Source organism: Mesoplodon bidens, assembly GCF_964165515.1.
Source record: "Mesoplodon bidens genome assembly, chromosome: Y".
NCBI lineage: Eukaryota > Metazoa > Chordata > Mammalia > Artiodactyla > Ziphiidae > Mesoplodon > Mesoplodon bidens.
Window position 1 is genome coordinate 41,055,766 of NC_138180.1, and position 20,216 is coordinate 41,075,981.

General features: G+C 41.2%; 1 protein-coding gene and 1 pseudogene across 2 annotated transcripts in view; one reads left to right on the forward strand and one right to left on the reverse strand.

Moving 5' to 3' along the window:
- Positions 1-5,685, forward strand: part of LOC308609666 (ubiquitin-like modifier-activating enzyme 1) — a 41,070-nt pseudogene extending 35,385 nt beyond the window's left edge. The window contains exon 19 of the transcript in view: positions 5,585-5,685. The product of the transcript in view is annotated as a ubiquitin-like modifier-activating enzyme 1 (transcript). The remainder of the gene's footprint in view (positions 1-5,584) is intronic.
- A 6,042-nt stretch (positions 5,686-11,727) lies between these two features.
- LOC308609750 (putative helicase senataxin) overlaps positions 11,728-20,216 on the reverse strand; it is a 61,444-nt gene continuing 52,955 nt past the window's right edge. The window contains exons 22-24 of the mRNA XM_081223461.1: positions 17,242-17,340; positions 16,550-16,637; positions 11,728-12,545 (exon numbers count right to left, since the gene is read on the reverse strand). Of these exons, the coding sequence (XP_081079587.1) occupies positions 11,793-12,545; positions 16,550-16,637; positions 17,242-17,340 (940 nt within the window). The 3' untranslated portion in view covers positions 11,728-11,792. The remainder of the gene's footprint in view (positions 12,546-16,549; positions 16,638-17,241; positions 17,341-20,216) is intronic.

Sequence of the window (20,216 nt, forward strand, 5' to 3'; positions counted from 1 at the left end):
CTTGAATGGGTTAGTGCAGCACGGCTAGCTGGGAGGGAGTCCGGGAAGAAGTCTGGAGCTTCCAGAGAGGCAAGAGACATTTTCTTCCCTCTTTGATTCCTGGTGCGCGAGGAGAGCGCTACTTAAAGGAGCTCCAGAGAAGGGTGCGAGTTGTGGCTATCAGCGTGACCCCAGAGATGGGCATGAGATGCTAAGGCTGCTGCTGCCACCACCTAGAATCCTGTGTAGAAGCACAGGTCCCTCCTCATGCCTCCGTGAACAGGAAGCAGAGCAGCCCGCCAGTGTCAGGGTCCCGAGATCCAGGGACAACTTCCCCAGGAGAATTAATTGTGCACCTCAGGCTGCTGCAAAGTCACGCCAGGTTTGGACACCACAGGCCAGACCTGCATCCATATGCCTCCATCCCCACGGCCTGAGAGAGGCAGAGCCACTGAATCAGTGGCTCCTTTAACCCTGTCCTGTCTGAGCGAAGAACAGACACCCTCAGGCAAGCTACATGCAGAGGCAGGGCCAAATTCATAGCGGAAACACAGGAGCTGTGTGAGCAAAGAAGAGAAAGGGGGGCTTCTCTGGTGGCACAATCATTGAGAATCCGCCTGCTAATGCAGGTAACACGGGTTAGAGCCCTGGTCTGGGAAGATCACACATGCCACGTGGAGCAACTAGGCCCGTGAGCCACAACTACTGACCCTGCACGTCTGGAGCCTATGCTCCACAACAAGAGAGGCCACGACAGTGAGAGGCCTGCACACTGTAATGAAGAGTGGCCACTGCTTGCCAAAACTAGATAAAGCCCTCACACAGAAATGAAAACCCTGTACAGTTAAAAATAAATAAATAAATGAAAGTACACTTAATTAAAAAATATATTTTTAAAAGATATTTCACACCAGGGTCAAAAACAAAAACAAACAACAAAACACAGACAACAAAAACAAAAAAAGATAAAGGGAGATCTCTCCCAGCAGCCTCAGGAGCAGCGGACTAATTCTCCACAATCAACTTCATGTACCCTGCATCAGTGGAATACCTGAATAGACAATGGTTCATCCCATATTGACGGGTGGACTTTGTGAGCAAGATATATTATTTATTCCTCTTTTCCTCTTTTTGTGAGTGTGTATGTGTATGCTTCTGTGTGAGATTTTGTTTGTATAGCTTTGCTTTCACAATTTGTCCTATGGTTCTGTCTGTCAATTTTTTTTTTACTTATAAAATATTTCTTTCCTTAATAATTATTTTCTATTTTTGTTTTAATAACTTTTTAAATTTTATCTATCTTTTCTTTTTTCTTGCTTTCTTTCCTTCCTTCCTTCTTTCTTTCCTTCTTTCTACTTTTTCTCCCTTTTATTCTGAGCCATGTGGATGAAAGGCTCTTGGTGCTTCAGCCAGGAGTCAGTGCTGTGCCTCTGAGGTGGGGAAGCCAAATTCAGGACACTGGCCCACAAGAGACCTCCCAGCTGCACATAATATCAAATGGTGAAAATCTCCCAGAGATCTCCGTCTCAATGTCAAGACCCAGCTTCACTCAACAACCATCAAGCTATGGTGCTGGACACCATATGCCAAACAACTAGCAAGACAGGAACACAACACCACCCATTAGCAGAGAGGCTGCCTGAAATCATAATAAGGCCACAGACACCCTAGAACACAACTCTAGACCTGGAAATTTTCACCAGAAAGACAAGATCCAACTGCACCCACCAGAACACAGGCACCAGAGTCCCCTCCACCAGGAAGCCTACACAACCCATTGAATGAACTTTAGCCACTGCAGACAGACACCAAAAACAATGGGAACTACGGACCTGCAGCCTGCAAAAAGGAGACCCCAAACACAGAAAGATGAGCAAAATGAGAAGACAGAAAAACACACAGCAGATGACGGAGCAAGGTAAAAACCCACCAGACCTAATAAATGAAGAGCAAATAGGCAGTCTACCTGAAAAAGAATTCAGAATAATGATAGTGAAGATGATCCAAAATCTGTGAAATAGAATAGAGAAAATGCAAGAAACATTTCACAAGACCTAGAACAAGTAAAGAAGAAACAAGTAATGATGAACAGCACAATAAATGAAACTAAAAATACTGTAGAATGGATCAGTAGCAGAATAACTGAGGCAGAAAAAATGGATAAGTGACCTGGAAGTAAAATAATGGAAATAAAACTGCAGAGCAGAATAAGGAGAAAAGAATGAAAAGAACTGCAGACAGTCTCACAGACCTCTTGGACAATATTAAATGAACCACATTCGAATCATATGTGTCCCAGAAGAAGAAGAGAAAACGAAAGGGACTGAGAAAATATTTGAAGAGATTATAGTTCAAAATATCCGTAATATGGGAAAGGAAAAATTTAATCAAATCCAGGAAGCACAGAGTCCCATGCAGGATAAATCCAAGGAGAAACACGCCAAGACACATATTAATCAAACTATCAAAAATTAAATACAAAGAAAACATATTAAAAGCAGCAGGGGAAAACAAACAAACAAACAAACAACACAAAAGAGATTCCCCATAAGGTTAACGGTGGATCTTTCAGCAGAAACCCTGCAAGCCAGAAGGGAGTGGCAGGACATATTTAAAGTGATGAAGGAGAAAAATCTACAACCCAGATTACACTACCCAACAAGGATCTCATTCACATTTGATGGGGAAATTAAAAACTTTAACGACAAGCAAAAGCTGAGAGACTTCAGCACCACCAAACTAACTTTACAGCAAATGCTAAAGGAACTTATCTAGGCAAGAAACACAAGAGAAGAAAAAGATCTACAAAAACAAATACAAAATAGTTAAGAAGTGGGAAGGGGAACATACATATTGATAATTACTTTAAAGGTAAATGGGTTAAATGCTCCGACCAAAAGACACAGACAAGCTGAATGGATACAAATCCAAGACCCATATATATGCTGTGTACAAGAGACCCACTTCAGACCGAGGGACACATACAGAATGAAAGTGAGGGGATGGAAAATGGTATTCCATGCAAATGGAATTCAAAAGAAAGCTGGGGTAGCAATTCTCATATCAGAAAAAAATAGAATTTAAAATAAAGACTATTACAAGAGACAAAGAAGGACGCTACATAATGATCAAGGGATCGATCCAAGAGGAAGATATGACAATTGTAAATATTTATGCACCCAACATAGGGGCACCTCAGTACATAAAACAAATACTAACAGCCATAAAAGGGGAAATCGACAATAACGTATTCATAGTAGGGGACTTTAACACCCCACTTTCACCAATGGACAGATCATCCAAAATGAAAATAAATAAGGAAACACAAGCTTTATGTGATACATTAAAAAAGGTGGACCTAATTGATATTTATACGGCATTCCATCCAAAAACAACAGAATACACATTTTTCTCAAATGCACATGGAACGTTCTCCAAGATAGATCATATCTTGGGTCACAAATCAAGCCTTGGTAAATTTAAGAAAATTGAAACTCTATCAAGTATCTTTTCCGACCACAATGCTATGAGACTAGATAGCAATTTCAGGAAAAGATCTGTAAAAAAATACAAACGCATGGAGGCTAAACAATACACTACTTAATAACGAAGTGATCACTGAAGAAATCAAAGAGGAAATCATAAAATACCTAGCAACACATGACAATGGAGACATGACGACCAAAAACCTATGGGATGTAGCAAAAGCAGTTCTAAGAGGGAAGTTTATAGCAATACAATCCTACCTTAAGGAACAGGAAACATCTCAAATAAACAACCTAACCTTGCACCTAAAGCAATAAGAGAAAGAAGAACAAAAAACCCCCAAGGTTCGCAGAAGGAAAGAAAGCAAAAACATCAGATGAGTAATAAATGAAAAAGAAATGAAGGAAACAACAGCAAATATCAAGAAAACCAAAAGCTGGTTCTTTGGGAAGATAAACAAAATTGATAAACCATTAGCCAGATTCATCAAGAAAAAAAGGGAGAAGACTCAAATCAATAGAATTAGAAATGAAAAAGGAGAAGTAACAACTGACACTGCAGAAATACAAAAGATCATGAGAGATTGCTACAAGCAACTCTATGCCAATAAATTGGACAATCTGGAAGAAATGGAAAACTTCTTAGAAATGCACAACCTGCCAAGACTGAATCAGGAAGAAATAGAAAATATGAACAGACCAATCACAAGCACTGAAATCGAAACTGTGATTAAACATCTTCCAACAAACAAAGCCCAAGACGAGACGGCTTCACAGGCGAACTCTATCAAACAACTAGTGAAGAGCTAACACCTATTCTTTTCAAAGTCTTCCAAAATATAGCAGAGGGAGGAACACTCCCAAACACATTTTAGGAGGCCAACATCACCGTGATACCAAAACCAGACAAGGATGTCACAAAGAAAGAAAACTACAGGCCAATGTCACTGATGAACATAGATGCAAAAATCCTCCACCAAATACTAGCAAAGAGAATGCAACAGCACATTAAAAGGATTCATTTAACCATTGATAAACAATGACATAGTTAATGACTATGCCTTGCATATTTTAGGTAAATATTAATACAGTGAACAAGGGAGTGCAAATATCTCAGTAAAGTAACTAATTTCATTTCCTTCAAATATGTATATTCAGAAATGGAATTGCTAGGTTATATGGTGGTACTGTTTTTACTATTTTGAGGAACATCCGAATTATTTTCCATAGTGGTTGTACTAAGTTACATTCCCACCAACAGTCTGTAAGTGTTCTCTTTTTTTCTACATGCTTGACTACACTTTTATGTCTTGTCTTTTTCATAATGACCACTATAAAATGTGTGAGTCGATATCTTTTTGTGGTTTTATGTTGCATTTCTCTTACTAGTACAGAACTTGAGCAAATTTTCATGTGTCTGTTGGTCATTCATAGGTCTCCTATGAGAGGAATATATCTGCTAAAGTGTTCAGCCCACTTTTTAATTAGATTATTCAGCTTTTGTTTTAATTGTGTCCTTTTATGTTTGGACATTAGTCCCTTAGCTGTCATGTAGTTGGCAAATCTTTTCTCCCATTCCATAGAATTCCTATGCTTCCTGTTCCATTGCCTCTTTACTCTGTTCAAATATACGCACACACACACACATATATACACGTATACAGAAAAAAAAAACTATAACCCCCACCTAACCATAACATTGTGGACAGTTCCCAGCTACCGGGATCTATTTACATCTGGCGCTGAAACTCTGCCCCAGAGAGGTGGGTGTAATTCCAACATCGCTAGGACCACAGGATGTGTCTCTAGACCCCTAACTACCTTAGATTGCTAGGTAAGGAGTACTCCAATCAAGGCACTTATGTTACTAAGAATGGAACCCACAAAGTCTGGCTCCTGTGACCAAGGGGTTTACTGGTGGGATAAGGGGATTATGATGCAAAGGGCGGGGCTCCAATCAGTCCCCATCTGGCATGCAGTCCTCCTGGCTTGCTTCCTGGGGAAGGGAGCATCTGACCGTGCTGCTGTCTGGAGCTCTGATGTCACAGCCTCAAGCCCAGAAACATCCACGTCTGGGTGCTCTGGAGTGCCTTCCTGTCCTGTGTCCCTATGTGACAAAGGTCTAGGCACTGCCTGGGAAAACTCTTCTACGTGGGTACCAGAGGAATGTGACAGGAAAAGCAGTAACAACCCCAAAGTCCATCAGAGTAGAACGGGCTAACTGGGGTGTGTTCCTAAAATGGAATACTACCCTCCACCCAAAAAGAGTGGATAACGGCTAGTCATCTCAGAAATATAAGGATGAGGGGGAGAAAAGTCAGCTCCAGAATACCCATTGTATATAACACATAAACATCAAAATTAAGTAAGTATAATTTGGGGGTGTGCAGTGAAACTTTATACAAACTACAGAATTCAGAATTCGGGTTACAACTAGGTGGAAGGGGGTGGTGGGGCGGAGTGTCTGGAAGAAACATGGAGTGACCTTTCCAGGTGTCAGCAGTGCCGTTACTTACGATGGGGTGTGGGGTACACGAGTGTCTATTTTATTATGTCTTTCCTTTTACATCACTTATATACACTCTGATATGTATGATTTATTTCACAAAAGTTTTAAGAGCCAGGTCTGTGCCAATCAGTGGTCTGAGAATCACTGTGGACATACACCATTCCCAGGTCACATATTTGTTTTTTAACTTGCTTGGGATGCCAACCTTAATTCACGCAGGAAGATAAAAACTTTCCTTAGTGGCTGCTTTCTAACTTTGTAAAGACTGAAAATTAAATCTGAGATGATGTAGTAAATTAAAACGATAGTGATGTTTTTAGATCAAATTGTATGTGTTAAAGTGTATTTGATGGCTCGTTTTTAACATTGAAGAGAATTTGGCATATTCATCTTAGTTTTGTTATTTCAATTAGAAACCTACTAAATAACTCAGTTTAGGATTAAATGGAAAATTTAAGAACATTGTATTAAATGATATTTATTTGTTTTATTATTATTATTTTTTGATGTGAGGAAAAGAAACCTCAGGTTTTCTGGTTTCTTTTTTTATATTGTGAATTTTATTTTACTTTTTTATACAGCAGGTTCTTATTAGTTATCCATTTTATACATATTAGTGTACGTATGTAAATGGTATTTTTAAAAGAACTAGAGATTCACCGTGTTTATGAGTTTATTAGATTCACTAGATCAGGTTAAATACTAGAAGAGGTGGCAATTAAAGGGCTTAAAAAGAAAATTAGGGAACAGTTCTCAGAGCTTTCTGAGATGCTCTTCCTGGGTTAGAATCCGCAAATTCGGCTCAAATAAAATTTTCCAATTTTTTCTTTAAAAAAGTTTAATTTAAAAAAATAAAAGATTTAATTTATAAATGCACTTAAAAAAAACAGTGATGCCCTTATGCCTTTTTATGGCAGTAGACTATAAAAAAAAAGATCAGAATTAACTATTTCAGATACTTGCAATGACCAGGGTGGGTATTTGGTAAAGGAAGCAGCAGCAATGTTTTGTAGTTTTCTGGAGGACCAGGAAAAGAGGCCCGTGTGAGCGGGGACTGTGGGAAAATCCTCATAGAAAACCCATCCCTCTGACCAGAGGAACCCAAATAAGATGTCCCTGTGACCTGAATGGTGGCAGTGTGGTTTTTGTTTTGTGTTTTTTTAAATAATTTTTATGGGAGTATAGTTGATTTTAAATGTTGTGTTAGTTTTTGCTGTACAGCAAAACAAATCAGTTATACATCCACATTTATCCATTCTTTTTTAGATTCTTTTCCCATAGAGGCCGTTACAGACTAACAAGAAGCGTTCCCTGTGCTATACAGTAGGTCCTTACTAGTTACCTATTTTATACATAGTAGTGTGTACATGTCAATCCCAATCTCCCAATTTATCCCTCCTCCTCCCCTTCCCACCGGTAACCATGTTTGTTTTCTACATCTATGACTCTATTTCTGTTTTGTAAATAAGTTCATTGGTACCATTTTTTTAGATTCCACATATAAGTGACATCATATGATATTTGTCTCTGACTTACTTCACTCAGTATGACCATCTCTAGGTCCACGCATGTTGCTGCAAATGGCATTATTTTGTTCTTTTTTATGGCCGAGTAATATCCCATTGTATATATGTACCACATCTTCTTTATCCATTCCTCTGGGGATGGACATTTAGGTTGCTTGGCTATCGTAAATAGTGCTGCAATAAACATCAGGGTGCACGTATCTTTTCAAATTATGGTTTTCTCTGGATATATTCCCAGACCTCCTTCCCCAGCCCCACTCTGCAGCCCTTGGGAATCTCCTTCTGAACAAAAGCAGAGATGGCCAGATGGTTTTTGGTGGTGGGCCTCGCCCCACTCAGGGCCCGTGGGGGGACCATTACTGAGGAAGGCACACGTGACCCCGATGGGCCCCAAGGCTGCTCCCCCTCCCTCCTGAACCCTTAGGAGCCAGGCCGCAAGGCTGGCCACTCGACGGAAACACCTGAGAGTGAGTTTAAGCTTAAGTTTAAAAAAGGAAAAGGCGACAAGTACTTGCCCCCAGACCCATGAAATCAGGAATTCTACAGTAGGGCCCGGGAGTGGGAATTTTTCTGAAGTTCCCCCAGGTGACTCCAAAGTGCACCTCCCAGGCTGAAAACTACTAACAATTTGATTTGCAGCAAGACTCCTTAGACCAAAGGCAACAGTGTCCACCAGCACGGCTGGGCCCAAGCTCTAACGAAGAGAGCACAAAGGCAGCTCCTGTGGTTCCGAGCACCTTCCAACTGCAGACACCATTTATGCCATTTGACTTGGCAAATGCCTTCTGTACAGCAGGACAGGGTGACGATAACTCAGGCCCTTTCAGAGTTATGGAGGGACCCCCTGTGTACAGAACCAGCCTTCACGGTGCTGCAGAACATTGGGAATTCTATTTAAGCTGAAGCTAAATTTTAGTTTCCTCCCTGAATTATTTATTCCTCAAAAAATAAATGGTGAACCCCAGGAGATGGTGGTGACAGTGCGTGTTGCTCAGGAGGGACTTTAAAAATCACTGCTCCAGCTGCTGCAGTAACAAATTCCACAAATAAAATGGCCATCGCAGAGCGCTCACCTCCCATCAGGTCACTTGGCAAGCTGATCTCGCCCCAGAACACGTATGTCACTTTACGCTCGTGGGTGGTTGGTGCCTCCATCTGGAATGAGTGGGAGGCACAGCGAAGCTGATGGTGCCCATGTCCTGGCGGAGCACAGCACATCTGACTGCACCCCCTGAAGCCACTGCTTTTATAACACGAGTTGTACTTTTGTAACCAGCAGTGGTGACCCCCAACTTGGCCATCTATTCCCTGCGCCCCCATTGGCGCCCCGGGAGCTCCTTTCGTGGGTCACTGTTCATCCATCCCTCCTCTCTCACCCGCTCCCCAATCTTAGCCTGGAGGTGAGCGTGCGTTTCTGGACCAAACGTCAACGTGTAACTGACACCACAACTAGCCACAGTGCACCCTGCAACCTTACGGGTAAGATTCCAAGAACAGCTGAGAAGCAAGGAGAGCTGGGGTTGTGGACTGGATGAGAAACCTGAATAAAACAAATCCCCACCAGATAATTGTGGCATAAAATAAATCTAATGGCAGACTAAATGGAGTATCTGGGTAGTACCTTGAACCTTCATTCAAAAACACATAACTCCTAAACCACGTCAGTTTTCTTGTTTCCACTTTTAATTCTGCCATTTTCCCTTAATGTTCAGGTTTTAACAAAGACAACAGGGCTATTGCTTGCCAAATCCCAGCTAGGAATTCAGAGCATAGAACAAATCAAAACTACAGCCAAAAAATTATCAATCTGTACAACTAACTTTAGAAAATAGTTTAGTACAATTTTGTTGTAAAACTCATTTACAGGAGGTTAATCACATGTACTTATCAAATTTCCTCCTGATAATACATGAAAACAGAAACTCAATAAACTATGCATAGTAAATCCAAAGCAAATTATATGCAAAGAAGCAAAATAAATTTTTAAGTACAATATATGCATGTTCAAAGAACTAAGACTGAAAGAAGGCCACTTTCTTTAACGCCAGGGCAAGGACGAAACTAACAGCTGCATTTTTCACCTGCAGTAAGGTTAACCACCAATCAACAACACTGCTATGACAGCCACATCAGGAAAGGCCACACTGTACATATGAAATGCTTCATGCAAATACATACATCAACAGGAACCACCAATCGATTCCAATGCAATGTCAGGTATGACTGTTTCCTGCTGGGAGAGGCTGTCAGGACACAGGCTTGCTCATTACCAGAGATGATGCACTAATTCTCACGTTGCCAGACCAGGTGGAAGGTGGACCAAAAGTGAACACAACGTGTGAGAACAGGCACCAAACTTAACTGGAAATAACATCGTTTGGGTGGGGCAGCAAAGTACGTACGGTGGGGAGCACTTACTTCACGTGTTGTGTGAGCGGAGTGGGAGAAGTTCCTGACCCCAGCTCTTTCCAGCATGCCTCTTCTCTAAGCTTACAGGTTTTAGATTCTCTACATTGTCACTACAAGTGTCTGCTAAATGAAGCATTTTACCAAGATAGCAGGAAAGTAAACTTAAAGAAACAATGAGCTTTCTTGCCAAAGGCCAGGCAGGAAGCTTACGAAGCCCCTACCCAGAGTGGGGCTCAGCCCGCCTGTCAACAGGGAGCAGGGGCTAACTGTGGGGACAGAGCACGTGCTCCCCGAGTGACAGGAGTGTTCAATCCCATCAGCAGAGGTCTGGAAACCAGAGGGAGGGACAAGGGTAACAAAGAAGTAGCATGCTTAAACCTTTGGCAACCAAATGTTTTTTTTTTGAAAGCTCTTAATAACCTGCTTCAGTAGAATTCCTGATGAACACAAAGCCCTTTTTGCTTAAAAAGCAGATGACTGAAAAAGTTTCAAATGGTGCACATTCGTCTTCAGGAATGCATGCTTTCTCCCCCAAATTAACTAGGGCTGCAAAGCATTCACTACAAACCGCTAGTTCAAACAATGGTCAACTGTTACTAACACAGATTCTCAGTCTGTGATACCTCAACATCAGTGTGTGTGCGCTTGGAAAACTGGACTTTGACATTAGGCAGCCCTGCCCTCCATCAAGTCTCTCAAATCACCACCCACCATGGCCACCTCCTTTCACAGAAGCACAACCCCTCTAACCAGATCTTCCACCACAGCGGTGTATTTGCGTCACTTACGATGGTTTCCAAAGATGACAGGCAATCTGTCAACTCTCTCCCTGTTCTCAACTCCCAAGCATTTGCACTCCTCTCCCATCCTTCGCTTTTTAGAGGATGTTTCTCTCCTGCCTAAAATATTGTATCTGGTCTGCCCTAACTGGTTCTCAAGCTGCCTGGTGACCAGTATCCCTTGGGAAGATGTTAAACATCCAGATTTTCATGAATTGGTTTCTCTTGGTGATCCCCAGGCTTCCACAAGCCACCCCAGCACTGCTCCAATACTTGGCAACCACTGGATTTGTAACCCACCAGTTGCAGGAAATTCACAATATGCTGGGGGGATCTGAATGACATTTCAAGAATTATTCTTTCATTTCACATTCTTCTATCTCACGAAGAATGAGAATTTTAGCTAGAGAACTACGTGCTGACTACAATGGGCAGACAAACTCATCACAGAAATGTAACATCCTGTGCCAAGGTGCCTCGTCTAAAAAGGTGCAGGAGTGGAACTTCACCTAACAGAGCTCTGCTTCCCAGGGTCTTGCCCAGGACACTCCAGTTGGTTTAACAGGACTCTGACCCAACGCATTGACTCACTTCTCTCAGGCCACCTGGGCTGTTAAAAACGTCTGTTTGCTACAACAATCTCTGAAAGGAACTGCCCTGCTCCCATCTTTTTTTTTTTTTAAATATAAGGTTGGTTCCGTTGAAAATGATTAACATTTTAAGCAGGGGAAAGAAAAGCTGTCTACCAGATTAAATTTTAAGAGGATTCTGTTCTTTGCTATACAAATATACATTCCAACTTTTACAGCATCCTCTTAAAATCCTCCAGTCTGACCTTTCCTACAGAAGAACAAGAGATCAACATTTTAAGTCTTCGACTTCGAGGACATTATTACTGATACACAAATGCCTTCTGAAAGCTTTTGCAACTGACAAAATGTACTGAAGATGACCAAGAGGCCCATGTGTTAGGATACATTTTCTGTTTTCCAACAGCACACAAACTCCTTTAAGGAAAAAAAAATAATCTTATCTGGACAGTCCTACTAGCTGGTCATCTGAAATGTGCAGTAATGCTTGTGGCTGACAGTCTCATTTGGCTCCACTACAAAAGCTTCCTCTTCTTCAAGCTACTGTCCTCCTCCTCCAGTCCCCTCTCGTCCCAGCCTGAGTTCCTCTTTGTGTGGTGGCTCAGAGAGCCACGCCTCTCCTGATCCCCCTTGGTGAAGGCCCTGGTCTCCCTCCTGTGGCTGAGTGCCTCCCCTTCCTGGGCACATCTTCTCTCACTCGTGGAAGTATTGGTACAAGCAGCTGGAGGATCACACTGCATATGAGGTCTGTGGTTGTTCACAGCAGCTCCCTTGGCGGAGGCCTGCTGCCTGATACTGGTCAGATCCTGGTGACTTCCGGGGGAGCCTGGCTCTCCAGAGGGAGGCGTTGCTCCAGGATACCGGGGGCTCGAGGGCTGCAGCTCACAGAGGCACTTCCCTTTGGCTTCACAGCCCAAGCCCATCCTCCTAAGCAGTCGTGGGTCCCGAAGCCAGTCCTGAAGGGGTGACCTTTCAGGGTCCTTTGCAGTAACAGTGACAGTGGCTTCTTTGGACTCAGAGGGTGAGGGGTACAGGGAAGAAGCAAGAGACATCTTGGCAAATTCACTGTCTAGCTTGTTGCTGGGCACTCTGCCCTGGGGTCTGGACACCTCTGGGGTGATAGCAGGAGGGTGAGTCAGACTTCTCTGCAGTACGGGCCTGCGTTTCAGAATCTTCATTGCATCGTGTCTATAGTTTTTGTTGCAAGTCTTAATAATGGCACCACGCTTCTGCGCATCCTGAATCAGGTGGTTCCAATGCTGGTTTTCCTTGAAACAAAGAGAAGGAAGAAAATTACATCCCAAAGAAACACTCATATGCTTGGGAAGCAGAGGTTCCAGCTTTCACTTCTGAACAAATAGTAAGTATACTTTCGTGAACAGATTCTCAAGAATCCATTACTTTTCAGACAAGGCTGAAAGGAAAAATAAGGTCGAATACAAAACTATAAAGCCATGCTGCTAGAACAGAACACTGGGAACCACCTCTAAGAAAGTACTTCCCTCATTTTACCACTGATACTCAGGCCACGTGGTGAATTAGCTGTCATGCAAATCTGTACCAACTGCCAGTAGCCTCATGTAGCTCTTTAATCTTCAATTAAATAAAATTAAAAATTCATTTCCTCAGTTGCACCAGCCACATTTCAAGTGCTCAGCAGACACATGTGACTAGGGTTAGTATCCTGGACAACACAGACACAGAAGGGCTCTGTCATCCCACCAAGTTCCCTTTGACACTGCTGACCCTAGAGTCTTGCCTGTCTCCGGCCAAGGCTAACATTCTGGAAGAGGAAGGCTTGGTTTCAGAAAGCTCTAACTCTTGAGTGCATGCTGACTGTTCTAGAAAGAGGACCACAGCTTGCATCAAATTCCCAAAGGCTTCCCAAACTCCCAAGGGCTAAACCATCTTAATCTGCTGAGATAACTATTCCAAAGATGTCGTCTCACTTGTGTCTCTTTTCTAGAAGAGCTTAAATTATGAAAAGCACATCTAAACGGAAAAACAAAACAAAAACCCAACTCACGCATCTCTCCTCTCTTCCTTTTAGAGTTTCCTCAGCAATAAATTGCTTCTTTACAACCATCAGAACTTGGGCCTCTTTAGACAGAAGAAAGAGAGAGTATGAGGGAGGAAAAAAAGACAGAGACTGAAGGAAAGAGAAGGAAAGGATAGCTCCCCTCATGGGGGCTCCTGCACTATTCATGAAGGTGGGTAAGGGTATAGCAGTGAAGCTGCATACATAGTACTGACCTGCTGTGTGACCTTGGTCAAATCACTTGACCTCTCTGAGCCTGTTTCCTCACTGTAAGGTATGAATAGTATTTTATTTAAATGACTCTAAAATGTGCGTTGAAATAAAATAAAATAAATAAAATGCACTTTATTTTCACATTTTACCATTTCTGACTTTAGGGTGCCTCTAGGCCAGACAGCAGTTTCCATGTATGTAATCCTGGAGGAATTCATGGCTGGGCGACTACAACCGCTTGACTTTTAGTCAACAAACCACTTCTACAAAGAATGAGTCCTGGCTCTTGCCTGAAAAATCTTTCCACAGACATCCTCTGATAAGACAAGAAAGTACCAGCACTACAACTTGGAGAATGGAGATCAGAAGTTGGAAAAAACCCCGGGACCACAGTGGGGCCCTCTCATGACATGCCTCTGACTGCACAGGGAATGGTTCGAGCATCAGCAAGGGTACATGGGATGGTGAATGGGGACGACCAGAGTGTTAGTCTGAGAGTGAGATGCTTTCAGGGGTATCTTAGTCTACCTATTTTGCTGTTTTTCCTAGGTATGAACAAGAGTGATATGACACTGGGTTGGCCAAAAAGTTCATTCAGATGCTACAGAAAAGAAACAAATGAACCTTCTGGCCAACCCAATAAAAATCTGTCTAAAGTCTAAAAGAGTTCTTTCAGTCACTATAAGACAAAAATTCTAAGTGAAAATAAAGTGTCACAGTTCAATAGTGGAGCATAAAATAATGACGCACATTATATAACTATTGGCTTCTTGGATTTGATAAACTATGGTGGCAATGCAGACCTCACAGGGCCTTTTAAAGTAAGTCACGTAAATCAAGTGCACGGTACGGTGACCGCATGCATCAGGAAGGTGCATGTAAGCAGTACCAGGCTCAGATCTCCCTGACTCAGGAGAGCTCTTGAGAGTCCTACCCTGTGGCTGGAAAGCAGATGTAAAGCAGATGGCCTTGCTGCTATTTCTGCCAATTCTACTGCACCTAAACTTGCTGTTTAATCCAATCCCTAGATCACAAAAACAGTTCTGAGAAGGGGCTATTAGTCTTGATTTCTCAGAGGAAACCGAGTGCCTTAATCACTGATTCTATCTCCATAAGGGAAACTGGGCTGAAAAACCAAAAAAAAAAAAAAAAAAAAAAAGAGGCTAGGGAAGGGGGAAGCCCAAGGACAAATACGCAAGTTGGATTGCGAAGTCCAAATGATAAACTGGAAGTTTTTCTACTCTGTTCTGTCGGTCTCTTTTTGCCACACTGGCTTCCCAGAGTGAAGATAATAACGTCTATACTGCAGCTAGACGTCAGTGGTCTTCAAATCTGCGTGACGGTGACTCTGGGGCTCACAGAGACTTACTCGGGGGGATGTGAGCACGTTTTCTGGGAATCAATTTCCAAACCTCAGCTTCCAAACCCCAGTTCCCTATGTCCTCCTGGGGCTTTTCTGCCCTTCCACTCCATCCTTCACAACCACAAGTCTCACCTGTCCCAAATCTGACCACAGGGCACACAGCTAGGGGAGGTAAACACGCCTGGGTGTCAAATAGAGGGGGTGGTAAACAGAGGGGTGCCCATGAAGGCTCCTGCAATCAGGGCATCTAAGAGACACAACTCTATAAACATTTTACTTTTCGGGTTTGAACATTATCAAAATTCAACTGTGTGAAAAGAGTAATTGTTAATATGTTACTCAACTGACAAGATATCATTTGTTAATACTCAGATCCTTATGGTCACAGGAAAAATATATTTTTTTAAAAAACTCTTCGAGGTAACTATACATTCATAGGAAGTTACCAAAACAGTCCAGAGGTTCCACACACCCTTCACACAGTTTCCCCAAATCGTTATGAAAACCAATTCTTTAAATTTTCAAATTTACATGTAAAGTTTTTGTGGCAGAAAAGCCTAATAGTCATATTAACAGAAAGCCTTTTAATTATGAAAATATATAAACTACCCCCACTGAATTTTATCCTAAACAGTATAAATGGCAATTCAATTTTAAAGAGCAGAAAGAATAGCACTGCTCTCTATTCCACTGGATATATTTCAGAGTGGCATAATGGATTTATTTTTAATAGCTTTCTTTTAAAATGTCAAATATTTACAATACATTAGAAACAAAGTCTTTATCAACACTTAACGATGAAACATTTTCAATATAAACTTAAAAGCGGAGGATACACAGCTTTTAAACATTCTTTCAAGGGGGTACACAAACAACAAAGGTTGAAGACCACAAATCTAGGTAAGAGCTGAATGAGAAAGACTGTATTTGGGCGCCCTCTGGTGGAACTAACCAAAACAGGGGAAAATCCTACTGAGTTGGCACCTCTCCTGAGATAAAACAATGACTCTGTTATATACAGAAATTAGAGAAACTGAGTTATTACACCTAATGAGGCAGGCAAATACATGCTTTATCTAGCTGTGGTTCACCAAATTAAGCTGTACTATTACTATTTGTCGACTACACATGTAAACTTGCCCCTCCTTCTACAGGAGTATCTGTACGCATGGATGAGCTCTGATGCCACTCACCCCTCAAGGGAAACAGCAAGCAGTGCTGCTCTAAGTGCCAAGACAGAAATGAAGATCCAAGCACTTTCCTGCAAATTCCCCCTCTCTCTGGCATTAAGCTAGGCTAATAGCCACATTTAATGAGTGTTTACTAAGTGCTAACCCATCTTCTAGCACTTTACATATATGGGTTTACATGTCTTCTTAACAATTCTACGATGTAGATACAATTTTTTTAAAGCTCATCTTGAGAGTACACTACAGATACCTGGGTCTTGGGCTAAGAAAGGGTGAGCGGTTTAGGCATTATAAAAGCTCCCAGGAAGAAGCTGCTGGAGGACAAAACAACCAGTGGGAAGAGGCTCATTATTGTTTGTAGCCTCAAAATCATTTCCACTTTGATGAAAAATAAAAACAAAACCTCAACCCGGTATCAGTCATCATGAGCAAACTCTGGAGTTCCCCGGTCCTCTAGAATGTACCTACCATCAGGGTCCTCAAATGTCCCAGGATGAAGAGGCTGTACTTGGCTCGTGTGATGGTGACATTCAATCTCTGCAAACTTGCCAGAAACCTAAGCAATAGAAGGAAAAAAAAAGAGTTACTTCTTTCTTCAGAAAGACTCGGCATGTCAGTGTAGGTGAGACACAGGCATTTCAGACAGCTTTTCTTGGGCTCCTGCTTTAAGCTCGTGGTGCAGGACCCGACACAGAAGCAATTCCCATTAAGGACAGCAAACAAACAAGAGGCCCAGTGCTTTCCTTCAAAGTGATGCATCTGTCTGTCGATTTCCTATTTTGACTTGGATGAGATATTGGAAATTTTAATGGTATGATTTTTAAGCCTTCAAAGATCCTAAAAATATGATAGTAGATCAATTATGACACATACCATGGAGAGGAGCATGCCCCTGCAAAATATACTGGATTCAATAATCTGTTTCACTCTTATCAAGTGAAACAACAGATTCACACTGTGACATGGGTTAATACACAAGGTACCAAGAGAAGCAGACCTAACAGTGGATCAACTTCACAACTTAAAAAAGAAACCTTCATGATATTACTCAATTTTTTATAAAAGAAAATAGAGCAAATGATGGTATTCTCTAACAGTGATTAAAAAGATCTAACTCTGGATCATAAACAAGCAAAGAATCAATGATGACAGTTACCCACCCAATTGAGCCTTGCATGGCATTTGCTCTGACACATGTAACAATAATACAGTCTTTCTCACGACCCTGGAAGGCATCCACGGTATCTACTTCTGCTGGCCTATTTACGAAGAGAGAAACATATTTGCTGAAAAAAGATAATTATTAAATATACATATTTATACAGTAGTATTTCTTACTTTTGTAGTGCTATCTTTTAAAACTGGAGTAGAATTCACATAACACAGAATTCACCATTTTAAAGCACACCATTTGGTGGTGTTGAGTCCATTCACTACAGTGTGCAGTCATCACCGCTATCTAATTTCATAGCATGTCCATCACCCAGGAGAGAAGCCCTGTGCCTATCAGCCATCAGTCTCTATCTCCCCCTCCCCAGGCCCTGGCAACCACTAATCTACTGTCTGTCTCTATGGACTTTTCTACATGGGAAATTTCATATAAATGGAATCATAAAATATGGGACCTTTTGTGTTGGGCTTCCTTCACCTAGCATAATGTTTTCAAGGTTCATCCGTGTCGTAGACTGGTAACAGTACTTCATTCCTTCCACGACTGACTATTCGCTTGTACAGATACACAATTTACTTCTTACCTAGGTACCATTTTGGGACATTTGGGTTGTTTCCACTTTTTGACTATCATGAATAATGCTGCTACGAACATTCATGTACAAGCTTTTGTGTGAACCCTTTCTCAATTCTTTCAGGTATTTACCTAGGAGTGGAATTGCTGGGTCACGTGGTAATTCTATGTTCAACTTTAGGAGGAACTGCCAAACTGTTTTCTGCAGTTTCTCATCAGCAATGTGTAAGTATTCTAATTTCTCCACATCCCTTCCAAAACTTGTTATTGTTTTTTTTTTTTTTTTTTTGTAATGATAGTCATCTTGGTGGGTGTGAAATGATATCTCCTCACTGTGGTTTTGATCTGCATTTCCCTCATGACAAATGATGTGGAGCAGCTTTTCATGTGCCTGTTGGATTTCTGTTTATCTTCTTTTGAGAAATGCTCTTCACATCCGTTGCCCGCTTAAAAAGTTAGATTATCATTTTATTAAGTTGTATGAGTTCTTTATATATGCTGGATATGACTTGTCAGATAAATATTTTGCAAGTATTTTCTCCCACTCTGTGTGTTGTCTTTTCACTCTTTTGATAGTGTGTCCTTTGAAACATAAGTTTTTAATTTTTATGAAGGCCAATTTACTTCTCCTATGGTTACTGGTGCCTGGGTATCATATCTAAGAATCTGTTGCCTAATCTGAGGTCATATAAATTTACCTTTGTTTCCTTGTAAGTTTTATAGTTTTGTCTCTTAGACTCAGAGCACTCATTCATTTTGAGTTAATTACTCTATACAGTGTGAGATGGGGGTCTAAATTCATTCTTTTGCGGGTGGATATCCAGTTATTCCAGCACCATTTGTTGAAAAACTATTATTTCCCCAATGAGTAGGCTTGGCACCCTTGTTGAGTATCAACTGGCCATGAATGTATGGACTGATTTCTGGAATCTCACTTCTATTCTATTGGTCTATATATGTCTACCCTTATGACAGTACCAGTGTTGATAGCTTTGTAGTAAATTTTGAAAGAGGGAAGTGTGAGCCCTCCAACACTGTTCTCTGTCAAGCTATTTAGGGTCTCTTGCACTTCCATGTGAATTTTAGAATAAGCTTGTCCATTTCTGTAAAAGAAGGTAGCTGGAATTTTGACAGAGGTAACAATGAATCTGTAGATCAACCTGGGGAATGGTGCCCTCTTAACAATATTAAGTCTTCCGATCCATGGACATGAAATGTCTTTACATTTATCTAGTACTTTAAATTCTTTCAACAACGTTTTGTCCTTCTGTGTATGAGCTCACACTTCTTTGGTTACATTTACTCCGAAGTATTTTGTTCTTTATGATGCTAGTGTAAATGGAATTTTAAGAAATTTTCCTTTTCAGACTTCTCTAGAGTGTAAAGAAATACAACTGATTTTTGTATACTGATCTTGTACCTTACAACTCTGCTGAACTTGTTTATAAGGACCAGTCGTTTGCATAGATTTTTTTAGGTTTTTCTAGATGTAAGAGTATGCTCTTTGTATTTTTTTGTTGTTGTTGTTAGCTTTTTGCGTGTGTTTTTTTGTTTGTTTGTTTGTTTTTGGATTTTTTGTGGCCACACAGCATGCAGGATCTTAGTTCCCTGACCAGGGATCAAACCCATGCCCCCTGCAGTGGAAGCATGGTGTCTTAACCACTGGACCACCAGGCAAGTCCCAGATTATGCCATTTGTTAAGAGACACTTTTACTTCTTCTTTTCCAATATGGATGCCATTTATTTCCTTTTCTTGCTTAATTGCTCTGCATAGAACTTCTAATACAGTGCTGCACAGAAGTAGTGCAAGTAGAGAGAGTAGAGAGTGGCATCCTTCCTCATCATAGGGGGAAAGCTTTCAATCTTAGCATCAAGTATGATGTGTTAGCTGTGGGTTTTTCATAGATGCTCTTTATTAGGTTGAGGAAGTTCCCTTCTCTTCCTAGTTTGTTGAGTATCTTTATCATGAAAGGTTACTGCATTCAGTCACATGTCTTTTCCACATTTATTCAGATGATCACCATCATGTGGGGTTTCCCCCTTTAATACGGTATATCACACTGACTGATTTTCATATGTTGAACCAACCTTGCATTCCTGAGATAAATTCCACTTGGCTGTGGTAAATAATCCTTTTAATATGCTGTTGAGTTCAGCTGCCATTATTTTGTTGAGAACTTCTGCATCCATATTCATAAAGGATATTGGTCCATAGTTTTCTTTTCTGGTGATGTCTCCATGGCTTTGGTATCAGGGTAATAATGGCCCCATAAAATGAGTTAGAAAGTGTTCCCTTCTATTTTTTGGAAGCATTTGCATAGGACTGGTGCTAATTCTTAATGTTGGACAGAATTCACCTGTGAAGCCTGATCCTCTGTTTTTCTCTGTTG